Here is a 16,919-nt window from a genome sequence, read left to right on the forward strand (position 1 = left end):
CAGGTCATCAAGCTCCTTTACCTACCGAGTCATCTCACTGATCCTTTATTTAATTTTGGAATAGTGTGTTTTCCATCGTGGTTGCAGAAGTTCAATCTGTGGTCAGCTGGCCAGCCCCATTACTTTCAGATCTATGACATTTCTGTCTCTGATAAAACACCTCACCAAAAGCAGCTAGGAGAGGAAAGAGCTTATGTCCCTTACACAGCCACATCACAATCTGTCATCAAAGACAGTTAAGGGAGCAGATCAGGCCAGGGAACCTGGAGGTAGGAGTTAGAGCAGAAGTCAGAAATATGCTGCTCTCTGACTTGCTCCTCGTGCTTGCTCAGCCTGCTTTGTTACATCGTCCAGGACCACCAGCACCCAGGGGTGGCACCACTTCCCACAGAGAGAGCCCTCCCACATCAACCATCAGTCGAGAAAATGTACCACAGACTTGTCTGCCCACCAATCTGGTGGGGGCATTTTCTAGTGGAGGTTCCCTCTTGCAAAATGACTCTAACGTGTCAGATTGATTTACTAGCCAGCACACTGGCAGAAAGGCAGGTGAAACAAGCTGTTGACTGCAGTAGCCAGAAAGCAGAGAGCAGAAAAGGAACGGTCCAGGGCAAATATACACCCTTAAAAAGCATGCCTGAAGCTGGGCATGGTGGTGTACCCCTGTAATTCCAGCACTCAGGAAGGAGTCCAGGCTGAGCTATACAGTAAGTCTGTGTCAAGATTTTTTAAGTAAATAAAGAGTATGCCTCCAGTGACCCTCTTTCTCTAACTGGGCTCCACTTCCTAGCATCTCATTCAGCTAGGAATAGATTTATCCATTAATTAGATGCTGTCAATAGCACCAGTCTGAGCAATGGCTGGGAGGGTATAATTCATATCCCAACCATAACAGCTGCCATTGACTTAGCCCCTTCAGTTCCCCCTCTATTGTGGAAATTCTTGTTCTATTAACACTTAGTCTTCATAGATTTGCCAGTTCTGGACATTTCATATAGATGGAATTGTGTGATCTGCAGTCTCTTGTGACTTTCTTCTTTCACTTAATGTAGTGTTTATTTGGTTCATCAATGTTGTGGCATGTATCTAGGGATTCCCTCCCTCCCTCATCTCCCCATACCTTAAGACAAGGCCTTGTGTATCCCAGGCTGGCCTGGAACTCATCCTGTAGGGGAGGGTGACCTTGAACATCTGACTCCTGCTAGGATCATAGGTATGTGCCACAATTCTTGGTCTCATCAGTCATTTGACTAGAACATGTCTCGTTCAAGTTAGGGTTTGCTTAGGGGCAGATTCAGCAACTCAGCTTTGAACCTAAAATTGACATCTATTTTATATAGATGAAAAAAAGAGAGAAAAACTAGCTTAGTGGAGTCTTGCTTTCTGAAGAACATTCTTCATAAACTTGCTCAAAAGCAGAAACAGAGAGAACTTGAAGTACCAAACCATAAAGCTCACATTCTTGTCTGGGAATTCATATTCATTTGCATTTTTTGTTTTGTTTCTTCTGTTTTTGTTTTGTTTTGGGTTTTGTGGAGTTTGTTTGGTTTGTTTGTTTTCTGAGGATACAAGTCTCACTGAGTAGCCAGACTGGCATCATGCTTCCAGTCTTCCGCCTTGGTCTACACCTAGCTTATCCTTTTGTATTAATTATGTGAACCAAGCATGACAGGTGTTGGGTGTACCAAGAAAGAAGTAAAGAGGGGACCAGTTTCCCCAGCACTTGATCACACCTCAACTCCCTAGGCAAATTATTAAGCACAAATAATACTTTGTGTGGACATAACCCAACTGTCTCAGAACCAAAGGTCAGCAGAGGACTGTACTTCACAGAGGAGAAGGGACATTAACTGTCTCTTGGAATGTGGTCCAGTATGTCAGTCATGTTGGTGTCACTTGAGAACACCTAAGTCCAGTTAACTGTCTCCAAATTAATGACCCGATTACAGCAGAAACCAGAAACCATGTGGCTAAGGTATTTCTGCTGCTTTGGGGAAGGCATTCATGTCTCACTGGTGGAAATGGATGCTGTTACCTAGGAGGAGCTCTTCATTCAAACTGAACCACAGTCATTTAGAATTGCATTGTTCTCTTTGAGATTGCCAACTGAGAGTCCACAGCAGGACAGATCAGATCTCTACACTCAGCACATGGAGAAGGGCTCATAGCGTTGTTTTTGAAGAGACTTTTCCCATCAGAATAATCAGGTATGTTTTAGTCACATATTTTAAAAGTCTGAAGCTAGCTTGCTACACCGCAAGCCCCTCTCAGGGAATCGAACCACACTAACAAATGCCCTTCCTATTGGGTCGGCACAGGAGCAGGCAATCTGAAGAGCCGTGTGCCAGTGTGAAGCTATGAGATTCCAGCTGTTGGCCAGCTTTCGTTTCCACTCTTGCAGATAGGTTCCACAGTTTTTCCTGGTCTTGTATCAGTTTCGGTAACAAAAAGAGCTCTGGTTGTTCTGAACCCAGGAGGTGCTTAAGATCCTTAGGACTTCTCCATGTGAGTTTCTGCCTTCCAATTCACTCTTCAGATGGGCAGGTCTAGAGAGACTCCCTCGACAAGTGCTCTGCTCTGACCCTGGGCTCTGGAGAGATGAGTTAGCAGGTTGGTAATATAATCAGCCAGGCATTTGGACAGCACGTTTCATTCTTACAGATTTCAGCTAGTCTAGGGAAAACCCAAAGTAACAGCAGCTCCAAGCCCACAACAGGGAATTCTCATTCGTACAAGGTGCCAGACCTACAGCAGGCCCTGGAAAGTAGTTCATGTGTGTGCCCCTCCCTTGTAAACAGATGACAGACACTAAGGAAAACGTAAATCTCTGCCAAAGAATCTTGCTGCAGATGATTTGCATGTTAATGGCTCTGCCAATTTTTTTGTGAGAGGCGCAGACTTGAGCCCAACTCTGTACAGTGATGTTCTGAGGAGAGGTAACTAGTGCTCCCAGCCATGTCCTGTGCTTGCTGGCCCACTTTTGGAATTGATTTTTCTGGTCTATCAGTTCAAGCATAGTACTGAGTCTTTTTGTTACAAGGGGAAAATTTTCTTCCTTGCGTAACTGTGAGTAAGAGTTAACTTTTGGGTAGCTGTGCTGTCAAGTCAGGGGCTTGGTCTATTAAAAGTCTAAAAACCTTATGCCGTGAGTAATCTTTTTGCTTCACTGCGGGTTAGAGTGAGACACAGCAGAGTATGGTGGCTCATGCCTTTAATCCTAGTGTAGGCAGGCAGATCTCTTGGGTTCCAGGCCAGCTGGGTTATATAGCAAGACCTTGTCTCAAAAAGGAAAAAGGAATGAGTAAGGCATGGATCCTACACAGTGAGCTCCAGGACAATAGGGTTAGTGGACATTTCTTCCTCTCCCCAATTGAGCTGTAGTAGAAAGTGCAAGCAGCTACAGGACTTGTGTCCGGGACTGTGGGGTCAAGCACAGGAAGAAGACAGCAGTTGGTGTAGGAGCACTGAACAGGTCCTAGGTCCACCACTGTGGACTGTAGCAGGTTTCATCACCCTTAAAGTGGAGTTTGGTTGACAAATGTTGTGAAACAAGGTTAAACAGCCCCTCAGTGACTCACTCTTCGGGGTCTTTTAGTAAATGGTCACAGTTTGCCTATTTGTTACCCTCTTTATTGTTTTTTTTTTCTTCTCATAGCCAATGATCAGACCTTGCAGCTTTTAGTGTTCCTAATTCCAAGCACAGTGGAACTACCATCTCTGTTGATTGACTATGATTAATGGACAAAAAGATGGCTTTAAATCCCTTTTCAAAACAAAAATTCTGTGGGAGCCTGGCTGTTGGAATTGGTATTAAAGGTCTTGTGCTTACTCACAACCCCATCTACAAGCTTTGCCAACCTCTTCATTCTGGGCCTCTTCCTCAGTTCCTTCCCAGATCCCTTGTAAACAGACAGTAGCCCAGGGCCTCCCTGAGGCGAGCAGGGTTCTTCCTATAGAGAGCAATGAATCAAAATCCCTGCTAAGAGCAGAACAGACACATGCAGTATCTCTTTCCCTCATAGGATGGTATGATCGCAGAAGGCCAAATGCCAGGTGGGAAGGAAGCTAGAAGAGCACTGCAGCAGTAAGCGTTGCAATGCCAGCGAGCACTGCTTGCCTATCTCAGTGAAGCAGAAAATAGCCTCTAGTTTCTTCCAGCAGAGAATTCCTGTTAGCTTCATAACACCAAAAGCAGACTGACAAGATGGCTTAGTGGGTGAAGGCCTTTGGCACCTACCAATCCAAGCCTACAAGCACGGCATGGATGCTCAGATAAATGTGGAGGGAGAAAACCAACACCACAAAGTTGTCCTTTCATCTGCACACCCCTGCCCCCCATCTACCAAAAAATGTTTTTAAAACCCATGTTCTTTCTATTATTTCTTCCCCTCATATCACCTTTTTATGAACTCTAGCTGCCTTCTGTTTGCCTTATCTCTCATTCATGTAACATTGACTAGAAAAGTTCGACATGCTGAGACTTGAATTTGGCATTCGGGGTTTCTCCCACAGCTGATGATAGATCGCATCACCAGCAAGTAGAGCACAGGCTGTGCATTCTCGACTTTGGGATGTTCTCCACCTCCTGGGGAAAACCAGACCCAGTTTACAGAAGTTGAAAGGCAATTGCCTTTAAAAGGCCCTTTTATAGTGCTGTGACTTCTTACTCGAATGTACTGGGAACTTGTTTTTATTCTGTGGAATAGTCCCCTGGGACTTCAAAGCACAAACGAGGACAGTGATCAGTGATTCACAGTGACCAGCAGTTAACTGCACCTTGACCCCTATGCCGGATGCTGTTTGGCCCTTTACACGGACAATTCCCCACCATCCATGAGTAAGCATTCAGTGTAGATTAGGAAACCAAGATACATGTACTTGAACAGCTAGTCTGAGTCATTGGGACTCCAAAGTCTTGCCTGAACCCCACCATTCTCCTCCCTCCCTGCAAGCAGAGACCTGCCATGCACAGAGAGGTCTGAAGGGCCAAGGGTTTCCTGTCAGCTGTGTAGCTGAGCAGTCATGTGTGTTAGGCAGGAAAGGCATATTAGGATTATGCTCTGCCTACAAGTTCCACATAGAAAAAAAAAATACCTTAGGTACAAGCATGGCTTCCACTAAGACAAATGACTCCAATCCAGGGAACCCTTGTGTCCACAAAACAAAACAAAAAGTTGTTAATCCAGAAATCAGAGTTCCTATGTTCATTTTTTCTTTCCATAGAATAAAAAGATCAAGTGGCATGAGCAGCCTTTTGGGGAAAATTGGAGCCAAAAAACAGAAAATGAGCACCCTTGAGAAGTCCAAACTGGACTGGGAGAGCTTCAAGGAGGAAGAAGGGATTGGTGAAGAGCTGGCTATCCATAACCGAGGAAAAGAAGGGTAAGTAGTGGTTCTGTCCCTCGTAGCCTCAGAGCTCTGTAATGGGTCGTTTCAAACCTTCCTGTTTAGCACAGGAACTTTTCACTGTGAAATGGAAATGTAGAGCTTTGATTACTAGTGAAGCTCTCTGCCAAGATGAGGCTGCTCCCATCTGTGAGAAGCTGCTAGGTGAAGATGGGAGGCAGGGGTGAGCAGTCATGTCCCCTGGGTCTGAGTTTGCTGAACTCTTTAAGTCGCCTGGTCTGACCATTTGCTGCAGCCTGTATGATACATGCAAGGCCATTGCTATACCATTTCCTGTTCACTCTGAAATACAAAGAGGATATCCATAAACCAAAAATGACCTTTTGCTTGTTAGAGTTTATTTTGTTTTGTTTGCCCTGGGGGGTGTTGAGAAAAGATCTCACTCTATAACCTAGTCTAGCCTCACAATCATGGCAAGCCTTCTGCCTCAGTGCTCCAAGTTTGGGATCACAGGCAAGAGCCAGCACGCCCAGCTTTCTTTAGTGTGTCTTTTAGTTAGTAGAAAGAAATGGTGCTTAGGAAGTGTAAAAGAAACTTGAGGAAGTAAGGTCCATAGCTTCAGGCCTCCATTCCTCACTCTGAAGTGTTGAGGCCATTTGTACAGTGTGGGCTTCTCATCAGCCCTGCCCCTCACCAGTAAGAGCCTCTCTCAGCATAGCAGTTGTCTCAGCTCCTTTGCCAGTGAACTGGGACCATCCTACACCTCATTCTGGCTTCGCAGACCCTGACATACAGCGGGATGGATGTATTACTTACAGAGGTATAGTGTATATAAAGCGGCCTCCAACAGCTCAGAACTGAGGGGGAGCTGTGGAGTCATCGGACTAATCACTCAATGTGACTTTTCTATCTGGGGCAGTAAAACTTAATACCCCTGGGGCCAGTGAGCAAAGCAAAACTTAACTATCTGGGGCTGGCAAAAAAAGGGGGGAAGAACACCTTCAGGATCTTTTTATCATCTCTCTCTCTTCTTACCTCTATCCAGATGTGTCCCTTCTGTGTTTTGTTCCCCCCTCACAGGGTGTTTACCCCACCAGAATCTTTCCAGCAATATGAAAAGTACAATGTGAAGGGCTGGGGATGTAGCTCAGTGGTAGAGTGTTTGCCTAGCAAGTGCAAGGCCCTGGGTTCAGTCTTCAGCTTCGGGGAGGGGGCCAAACAAACGGGTGGCGCATACATTTAATACTAATATTCAGGAGGCAGAAGCAGGCAGATCTCTATGAGTTCAAGACCAGCCTGGTCTACACAGCGAGTTCCAGGACAGGCACCAAAACCACAGAGAAACCCTGTCTTAGAAAAAAAAAATTTACAATGTGGTTACATTATATTTTTTAAGTGAATGATTACAGTAAATACAAGTAAAATGTGTTTCCCATTTCCCTTACATGAATAACATTTTATGTATTACAGGTGAAAAATTATCCCCAAGAATCCACATATATTCATGTCTAAGTAACTTGTTATAGATTAACAGAGTAAAAGCAAGCAAGGTATTTTTCTCAGCCAGTTCTTTTACTGGCAGGCTGCATTTTGTGGTTACAAAGAAATGATCAATCACTTTATTATTTGCCTCAAAAGGTAATCTTATGAAAAAATCTTAAAAGAATCATAAATCTAAACTTTTATATATGTAAAACAATTACTCAGTTCTACTTTAACTTCTCAGGTTGTATACCCATTCATCAGTAGAAAAACAAGTCCTAGTGTTGTGACATTTCCTTGTTTTATTTTCCATTCTCTCTAGCCCTTACTTTATCACAAGCCAGGGCAACACTTTAAACAATGTAGCTTACAGGAAAATCATATTCATAATTCACAGGTTAAAAGTGCCCAGTAGATCAGGATTATTTCCATGAGGTAATCACACACTGCGTTAAAGGCAGAAGGGATCCCCCCACACACCCATTTTCACATGCTAGATACCAGAGAATGGCAGTGGCAAACATGTAAAGGCCCAGCAGTAGCAAGAGACATTCCAGAGCCGAAGTCCTTGGGGTCTTCCTATCCAAGATTCACCCATCATCAACTTGCATTCTGGTGGGCCAATCTCCTTAAGTTAATTGCTACCTGCTGCTCCTCTGACGTGGCCACTCATCACATGAAGGCCTAAATAAGTATGTGTTATTCAGGTTATTAGCCTAAATTAGCCTTTAATCCCAGTACTTGGGAGGCAATGTGTCTTAGGGTTTTTATTGCTTTGAAGAGACACCATGACCACAGCAACACTTATAAAGGACAACATTAATTGGGGCTGGCTTACAGTTCAGACGTTTAGTCGATTATCATCATGGCAGGTGGCAGTGGCGGCATGTAGGCAGACATGGTGCTGGAGAAGGAGCTGAGAGTTCTACATCTTGATCCTTGGGTAGCACAAGGAACTGTGTGTCAGACTGGGTGTAGTTTGAGTATATATTAGACAAAGACCTTAAGACAAGAACATGACCAGTTATAAAGAAGGCAGTCTCCTCATTCAGCAAACATTTGAAAGGTGGAATGATTAAATTGGAAAATACCGCTTGCTGTGATCTGCTCAGGGCAGGCTTCATAGAGTTATTCTCTGTAGTTCAGCAGTTCACTCCTAACTTTATTCCCAGCAGAAATGCAGGTATGTACTGACAATATAAGCAACATGCAAAAACAAGAAATAACCCAAAGGTTTGTCACTAGTGTGGCAGTTAAATCAAACATAATCTGTCTACACAGTTGGCTACTGTCCAGCAATGGGTATGAATGTAGATAGATCATAGAAGCATGGAAGCATAACAGAAGAAGGAAGGCTGTGACCCTATTTAAATGAAGGTCAAAGCGGGAGAAACCAGTAGATCAGTTTTGAAAGAAGCAGATCACAAAAGAATACACAGAGTAGAATTCTATTTATGTCAGAATCAAAAATATCAATAGCAACAACTAGAGGTTAATGGAAATACAGAAAAAAATTGAAGTAGAACTAGAGATGATTCTATGGTTTAAAGTAAATCTTGCCAGAGCATAGTGATGTATATCTTTTTGTTGTTGTTTGTTTGTTTATGTTTTTCCAGACAGAGTTTCTCTGTAGCTTTGGCTGTCCTGGAACTCTGTAGACCAGGCTGACCTCGAACTCAGAGATCTGCCTACCTCTGCCTCCCAAATGCTGGGATTAAAAGTGTACACCACCAAGCTGGGCAATGGTAGTGCACGCCTTTAATCTCAGCACTTGGGAGGCAGAGGCAGGTAGATCTCTGTGAGTTCAAGGCCAGCCTAGTCTACAAAGCTACACAGAGAAACCCTGTCTTGAAACCTACCCCTTCTCCCCACCCCCCCACGCAAAAAAAATTGTGTACCACCACCATCCATAGCATGATGCACATCTTTAATCCTAGCACTCTCTTTCAGTTCCTGCCTCCAGGTTCCTGCTGTGGCTTCCCTCCATAATGGTCTATAACCATTGAACCTGCACTTCTCCAAGTTGGTTTTGGTTGGTGTTTCCTCTCAGCAACAGAGAGCCAATGAGGACAGGTCCTAGCCCCAGTTTAGTCATCTGCACAGTGGAAACCTTTTCTATGCCTCTCAAGATGTTAGGACAATGAAGCCAATAGGCAGGAGGCTGCCTTCCCTTGGGCTTCTACTGAAATTTCTCTTCTCCCACTTGCCATTAATTGACTAACCCCAGACTCAGACCTTACTGGAAAGCTGGAAGTTTTATCCATTTAAGTCCTAGCCAGCTACTTAGGAATATTTTCCACAGTGATGGGGTAGAACTTGGAGGCCTCTCCCCAAGTCTCCCAGGCTGCTTTTCTGTCTTCCCCAGCCCTTCAGCCTGGGCAGCTGTTTTCTTCTTCCTCCCCAAGCAAACACTAGTTCTAAGACTTAGCCACCATTTTCTGCCAGTGACTCAAAACAAAAGGACCTTTCCTGTCACCTCTGCCCACTTCTCCAGCGGCCTGCCACAGCCCAGCCTCAGTGCCACTTTTGCAGTGAACCTCCCCTACGAGGTTCTGCTTTGTCAGCTCAGATGTCAGTCTGGAATAGCTCTGTCACCTCAGTCACACCACCCTGTGTCTCTTCTGTACTGACTGACTAATGTTGTCATGTTTTGTCAGTGTGCAATAAGCCCCCCAGAGCAGAGACCACACCACTGCATTGTCTAAATGCCTGATGCGCTGGCTAGCAGATGCCCCTGGCTTTGTTTAGTGGCCTAGTGGGATCAGAACTAGCCACCCAGAAAAGTCCGGCATAGTACACCAGGAGAGGTTTTTGTGCAGCAGTGTTTTCAGTCAGCAGAGTGCTTGAGTGCTGTCCCAGAGACAGTTTGGGTGTGAGTGGACTTCGTTCAGGTGTTGAGCATGGCTGCTTCTAGCTCTGCTAACTAATCACACATTCCTGATGGTGGATATCATCATCAACACAACTCTCCAAATAATAATGCTAAGGCAGGAACCCCAGGTGGAGGGGGAAAGAATCCATGTATAAATTGCACAGAGAGGAGAAACATGGACTTGGTCTTGGCTGCTGTTCTCTGTCCAGTTAAGCTGAAGGTCACAGAGCACAGTGATTGGAAACCAGGTCTTTTGTGATTTGGAGAACATGAAGGAGGGGCCACTAAAATACTTTCCTTTCCCGAAGAACCTACTACCAGGATTTCCAGGACTTTGTCTCCCAAGACTATTACAGCCTTGAAGTGATATGAGAAGAAGGCAGAAGGGAAGAAAGGATTATCCGTGCTGGCTTTGCTTTGGGGCAGTGCCTGGCCTGACAGTTTGCATCTTTCAGTTGCATTCCCAGAGCGGAAGAACCGTGCCGTTAGGACTACTCCAGAGACATGCTGAGTCTCAGTGCTCCCTTTGCCCATCAACAGCTGAAGTTTATCGTTGTTGTGCCAGCCCCAGAGCATCCTCTTACCTCCTGTCTCTGTGCATGTCCTTTTCTTAGCAATATGCAGGAAGCCTCTCCTGTGGCTTCAGCCATAGGATGACCACATGACAGCTTTTGCAAGCCAGCACCCTCTGACCTCTTCCAGGCTGGGTTCTCTAACAGGAGTACTGGCATCTTCCCTGATAGTGCTCCTACCCTTCCCTACCCAGTGTCCTGAATTTTTAGGTAATTGAGGCAAAAAAGTAATTTGAGTTGAAAAATCCCAAAGATGTCAGAGCCTGTTGTGTATATCTTGATTCTGGAAGGAAAAACTGGAAAAATCATCTAGGTTCTTGATGCTATTAGCATATTTTGTTAATGATAATAAAGATCAGCTTGCTTTGCCAGGCATAGTGGCCCACACCTTTAATCCCAGCACTAGGGAAGGCAGAGGCAGGAAGAGCTCCAGAAGTTCAAGGCCAACCTGGTTACAGAGTGAGTTCCAGGACAGCCAGAACTACATGAAAAGAGCCTGTCTTTTATGAGTAAATGAATGAACGGAGCAAACAAGTAAATAAATAAATAAAATCTGCTGCTTAATGGGTCATAAAAGAGCATAGTAGCAGACACCCCGTCAGCTGTAGGCTTTCCGTTAGGCCAGGCTCCTTCAGGCAAGAAAAGCTGCAAGACCAAAGACAAGTAAGAACCATAATTCCCATCGCACTTGTCAGCCAGCAGACCTGTTCTGGAACTGTGTCCCAGTTAAAGTGCGTAGAAACACCTGCAGCCCAGCTGAAGTAGGCAAACCCTCAGGCGGCCTTTGAGGCAGTCCTTCTCAGGAGCATTTCCAGTCTTGGTCTCCCTCCCAAATGTCCTTGTCTGGCAGGTTATGGCTGTGGTGAAGTTGATGAGAAGCAAGAACCTAAACCCCGCCGGGCGTTGGTGGCGCACGCCTTTAATCCCAGCACTCAGGAGGCAGAGGCAGGAGGATCTCTGTGAGTTCGAGACCAGCCTGGACTACCAAGCGAGTTCCAGGACAGCCTCCAAAGCCACAGAGAAACCCTGTCTCAAAAAAAAAAAAAAAAAACAAAAAAACCCCAAACAGCTTGCGTAACCATCTGCTGTCTCTTACAAAGCACTTCTTGAGTTTCATTGCGGCCACAGAAGCACATTACATTTTTATTCCTGTTTTACAGAGAAGGAGAAAACAAACAAAAAAACAAAATTTAAATACCCAATACCTTTACTAAAAGAATAAAATAGGCAAACCTGCCTTGATGCCCTTTGTCTGGGCTGCATCTGCACGTGTGCCCTTGTTACTGTCTGGGCTTCCCTTGGTCTCGGCTTGCCCCTTTAACATCTATTCTAGACTTTGCTCCCGGTAGTCTCCAGGTCATCTGGATACATAGAGCTTAAGTGAACCTGCAAACCCTTATCCATGCTCAGTGAGCATCCCATTGTGAAAGGTGCTTCCTTCTCCTTCTCCCTCCTGATCTCCCAGCACACTGAGAGCTCTGTCCTCAAACACCCACATGTGATGCTTACACAGTGCCATCTCTCGCTGTGCTCACTGCTCTTCTGCTGGCTGTTCCAAGGGGGCAATTAGCATGCCTGCCACCAAGTCCCCGAGTCCCATGTCTACCTCTCCAGATCCAGGATAGGCAGGGGCTGGGGATAACTGATTGCAGTAGGTGAGGCGTTTGGACTGCTGCAGGGAATTGTTTGCTTGTGCCCATACCCGCTCACCCAGGTCTCTAGATACCATATGCCTTTATCAGAAGGGGCATATGATATCTGCCACTGCTCTCTCTGTCAGGGAATCTGAATTTCAGATTTAACCGGGTCTCCTTTATTTTCACTCACTAAATCTGACAACTCTGACCCAAGGGACTGTATCAAACCTAAGCACAGCCTTTCCATGTGCTCCAGCTTTTCTGGCTCAGTGACAGTTTTGACACCACAGGCTAATTGCTGATCCAGACAAGGTGGTGGTTACTAGTTTCAGACAGCATATCCCAACTGGGCCATCTGCTATCCTCAGGACCCTGATAGTGGTGTGATTAGCTACCACTTTGTTGATCTTTGCTCTATGCTAACTACTTACAGCAGCTCATCTGAATAAGGAGAGTTGATCTCTAGCTTTTCTTTGTGGGGGGGAGATGTAAGTTTTCTTGGTTTGGGTTTTTTTGTTTCTTTGTTTGTCTTGTGTGTTGTTTAGTTAACACAGAGTTTCAGGATCCAGGAGTATGGTTCAGTTGGTATAGTGTGTACAGAGCCCTAGCATCACATAAGACAGGCGTAGTGGTTCATACCTGTAATCTTGGCTGCTAGGAAGGTAAAGGCAGAAGCTTAAGGTCAACCTGGACTGTATACAGCAAGCCATCCTGAAATGCATGAAACCCTGTCTCCAGAAAAATAAAAATATAGAATGGTCTGTGGCCAGGCTGCTCTAGAACACCAGTCTTCTTACCTCAGCCTCAGCAGTAGCTAATCTTTGTTGTGGTCCCCTCCCCCTTTTAATGTTAGGAAACTGAGATTCGCTAAGTTTATATGGTTTGTCCAGAGTCACACAGCCAGTGAGAGACAGGACTTGAATTCAGCTCCCTCTGGCCTCAGAGCCTGTGTTTTCTGACTAGTCCTTAGTAGTGTTTGGAGAATTAGTAGCACAGGCTCATCTGGCAAGCAGGTGGGATGGACCTCACTTCAGGATGCTGAGGGGCAAAAAAAGCAAGACCTGAATTCATCAAAGAACACAGGTTCCTGGACCTGGTTACATTCTCATCATAAATATAATAACCTTGTAGTGACAGATGCACATTTTCCACGGTGCAACAAAGAAAAATTAGTGCAGAGATTCAATTATGTCTCCCATTTTTAATGGCAATTTTGCTCCCTCAATAGATTAATTAGCAGCAGAGAGTTCCTCCCCTCAAGCAAATCGAAGCACACTTTATGGCAAGAAAAGGTACATTAAAATGCAGCTGTGTCTCATTAAGCAGCCAGGCTCCCTCCTGATCAGCATGCCTGCCAGCATAGGCTGGCCTCCCTCCCTCCCACCCTGTCTGGGAAGACTGAGGGAGACCTGAGGGAGCTCTCTGACCTTGGCTTTGAAAGCAGGAGCAGAGCTCCAGGCTTCCAGGGAAACCCTGTGTGTGACTGTGGATGCAAGGTGTTTGTCTCATTGATAGAAGAATTCAGGAAAGGGCCTCCTCCTTTATGCCACAGAAGCAGTTTGGCCCCGAATTAAGAAGATACCTAGGGAAACAGCAGAGGAAATTAGATTGGCTTTGTAAACCTTGGCTAAGGGTTCACCCTCACAGCAGTCCTTAGTGGTCGGTTTCCTAGCCTATTTCTTCCATTTTCAGGTATATATATTTTTTTTTTTGCGTTTTAGGACAAACAAAAACATAGCTTTGGCTTAGTGGGTCACAGGCACCTGTGCCAAACTTGACAATCTAAGTTCAGTCCCCAGGACCTGCATGGTGGGAGAAGAGAAGCACCCCTTTGCAAGTTATTTGTCCTCTGATCTCCACACGTGCCTGCCTACACAAACACATACATACACAAGCATAAAATAAATCTTTTTAAAAAGAATATCTTTTCTGTTACTTGCCAAGTCAACATAACACTGAAGCAGAAAATATGACATTATCCTGTTGCTATAGACAACAGGGAGGCTCAGAGAGATTGAAACTTTGACCACAACATTGTCCAGCCAGTGTTTACCAATACAGGGTTTGAACCAATAAGATGGCATTATGCCTCCTTGTCTCAAAGTCCTGTGTTAAAACTGAGTGTTTGCTTTACTTTTTCCTTTTATGGAGTTTGTTCTCCTGGTTTGGTGGCATACTCCTTTAATCCCAGCACTGGGGAGGCAGAGACAGGCTAGCGGATCTCTTTGAGTTCAAGGCCAGCCTTGTCTGCATTGTGAGATCCTGTCAAAACAAATAAAAAAGGGTTAGCTCATCCTTTTCCATTGCAGTTTCAGTCATGTCTGAACAGAATTGTCCTGTGTGGGTGAAATGGGAGTGGTTTGAATTTAGTGGTAGAGTCCAGGTGGTCATCTGAGCAGCCTGGCTCATCTGCTGGTTACTGCGGCCTGGTTTACCCCTGGGGTTGCGCAGTGCATGGGAGCCGAGGCCTTTCAACCAGATTCTATTGACACTGCTTTTGTCTTCTTCCAGGTACATTGAACGGAAAGCTTTTCTGGATCGAGTGGACCACAGGCAGTTTGAAATCGAGCGAGATCTCAGGCTGAGCAAAATGAAACCTTGACATTCTGAGAATCAGTAGCAGCTTAATCAATCCTGTTGACAATGTGAGCTCTCCTGTGTGTCTGTGAACTGTTTCCAGTGCTCTTTATCATGTTTCCAGCAAGACCCTTTTTCTACATTGCAGTTTGCGCTATGTACCTTAATCTCAGCTGGTTTCATTCCTTTTACTTTTTAAAATTTGTCTTTAAATAAACAAATAGAAGCCCTCTGTGAGGTTGGTGAAAGTGAAGATGCCTCTCCCCTTCGCTTTGCTCTGCTGCGTTGTTCAGTCCTGGCCCAGCCAGCACATCTCAGGCTTGTCTGAGGTGGTGGGAGACTCCTAAGGGGGCTCCCTGGCAGATGCTGAGTCCTGGGGCATTTGTTCTCAACTGATTCAGCTTCTCTCCTGTGTGAAATTCTCATGTGTAAGGTGGGACATTGGTATAAATTAATACTGAGTGGTGTTTTTGTCTTTTCCTGCTCCCTTTTTTCTCTTAGAAAACAACAACAACAACAAAAAACCCGCCAGGCACTGGTGGCTCACGCCTTTAATCCCAGCACTGGGGAAGCAGAGGCAGATGGATCTCTGTGAGTTCGAGACCATCCTGGTCTACAGAGCGAGTTCCAGGACAGGCTCCAAAGCAATACAGAGAAATCCTGTTTCAAAAAAACAAAAATGGGGGGTGAGAAGTATTTACTCCTTAGGGAAATTCCAAACCCAGACTTCCTGCCTAGAAAGCATGGAAGAAGAGAATAACAAACCACCCATGCTAATACAGCACTAAATCCCTTCGCTTGCTCCTAGGGCCTGGGAATGGGGAGAAAGTAGGCTTCAAAGACTACATTCTGTTTCCTGCTCAGACACAGATCTGTTTTTTGGCCTCTGGATGGGGATCACACCAGGGTCTGAGAGAGCTGAAGTGAGCTGATGCCATCCGAAGGAAAAAGAACACCACTAGATCATGGTGGGCTTCCCCATCTAGGCCTCGGTTGTGTGGGCTGTTTGTGGCAACCGAACTGAATTAGTGGCACCAGATGGCTAGCATCTCATTACCCAAAAAGGGAGTTTACAAGCTACATCCATCTGGAAAGGACTGTACAGGTGGCAAGAGAGCACTTTAAGCTGGCATCAGAACAGATGGTCTCTACTGGGACTTGGGGTGATAGAGGAAGTCTTTAACCTGCACCAGCTAGTACTCCATTAGGGCAGGACCTCCAGACCTACAAGAGTGGGGACTTACCTGTGGTGCTGTCTGGCATGTCACCCACTGCACTGGGGTGACTACTCTTGACAGTCCTTGCACCCCTTCTCACACAGTTTAAAAGCCTTCTCTACTAATATTTGTGGCATGTTGATGAAGTGCCTTCTTGCCTGACTGTGGTACTTGTGCACATACAAGTGAGTGTACCAGTGTGTTTCAGCATCAGCAAGACTTAAAGAGGCCTCCAAGCAGACCTGGGTCATCATGCCATTCTGACTGCAGGGGAGGCTGCAAATGTGTGCATGTAGCATTTCTAACCTCTGTCGCAAAGATAGGCTGAGAGGGAGACACTGGGACTAGCTGACCAGTGTGCCTAGCACAGTCAGCCTTTGTTTTCTAAAGCTGTCCTAGGAGCGGGGAGGGAGGGCGTGAAAGCAGATGGTCAGGTGTTGATAATTAATTGCTGAGCTATCCTCAACTTGGATATGGATTTCAGTTTTTCATAATAAAACTGTGTGTGTGTGTGTGTGTGTGTGTGTGTGTGTGTGTGTGTGTTGGGCAGTGGTGATGTACACTTCTAATCCCAGCACTCAAGAGGCAGAGGCAGGCAAATCTCTGTGAGTTCAAAGGCAGCCTGGTCTATAGAGCACATTCCAAGACAGGTGTCAAAGCTACACAGAGAAACCCTGTCTCTAAAAACAAAACAAACAGAAAATGTTCTTTAACATTATCCAAGAGACACAGAATTGTGTTCTGTATAAGGAAGGGTTTTAAAGTGCTTCAGGTTGAGCCAGAAGAGGTTGAGCCGACTCTCAGGCCTGCAAGAGTGTAGGAGAGGTCTGTCTGTTGGGAAGGAGGTTCTCTCTGCTCACTAAGATCCTCACCTGTTTTAACTGCTCAGAAAACACTCCGCACATCTTACTGTGAAGTCAGACTCAGGGACAGGAACTGCCAGCAAGCCAGGCCACCTGACCTGGACGTGGTTGTTCTCCAAACAAGTGGATGTTTCTCATAAGCATAAACCAGGGGTCTTTTCAGCCCTGCCTGACCACACCCTGTGGACTTAATGCAATGACGGCAGTGTGGCAGCTGAGAACTACATAGGAGGGAACTTAGGGGACACCTGAGGCAGACATGGGCCGCCTGGGAGCTTTTCCTCTTGGTCAGTGTGTACTCCTGTGTGAGCCCACCAGACTTCTTAGTGGGAATTGCTTTCTCAGCCACATAG

At 45.5% G+C, this 16,919-nt stretch overlaps 1 protein-coding gene across 1 annotated transcript in view; it reads left to right on the forward strand.

Moving 5' to 3' along the window:
- The window catches only part of Cfdp1 (craniofacial development protein 1), an 88,245-nt gene extending 73,506 nt beyond the window's left edge, over positions 1-14,739 (forward strand). Inside the window, exons 6-7 of the mRNA XM_040736668.1 lie at positions 5,224-5,382; positions 14,421-14,739. Coding sequence (XP_040592602.1) covers positions 5,224-5,382; positions 14,421-14,511 — 250 coding nt within the window. The 3' untranslated portion in view covers positions 14,512-14,739. The remainder of the gene's footprint in view (positions 1-5,223; positions 5,383-14,420) is intronic.
- The last annotated feature ends 2,180 nt before the right edge of the window (positions 14,740-16,919 follow it).

This window comes from Mesocricetus auratus, unplaced genomic scaffold (assembly GCF_017639785.1).
Source record: "Mesocricetus auratus isolate SY011 unplaced genomic scaffold, BCM_Maur_2.0 Super-Scaffold_6723, whole genome shotgun sequence".
NCBI classification, from domain to species: Eukaryota; Metazoa; Chordata; class Mammalia; order Rodentia; family Cricetidae; genus Mesocricetus; species Mesocricetus auratus.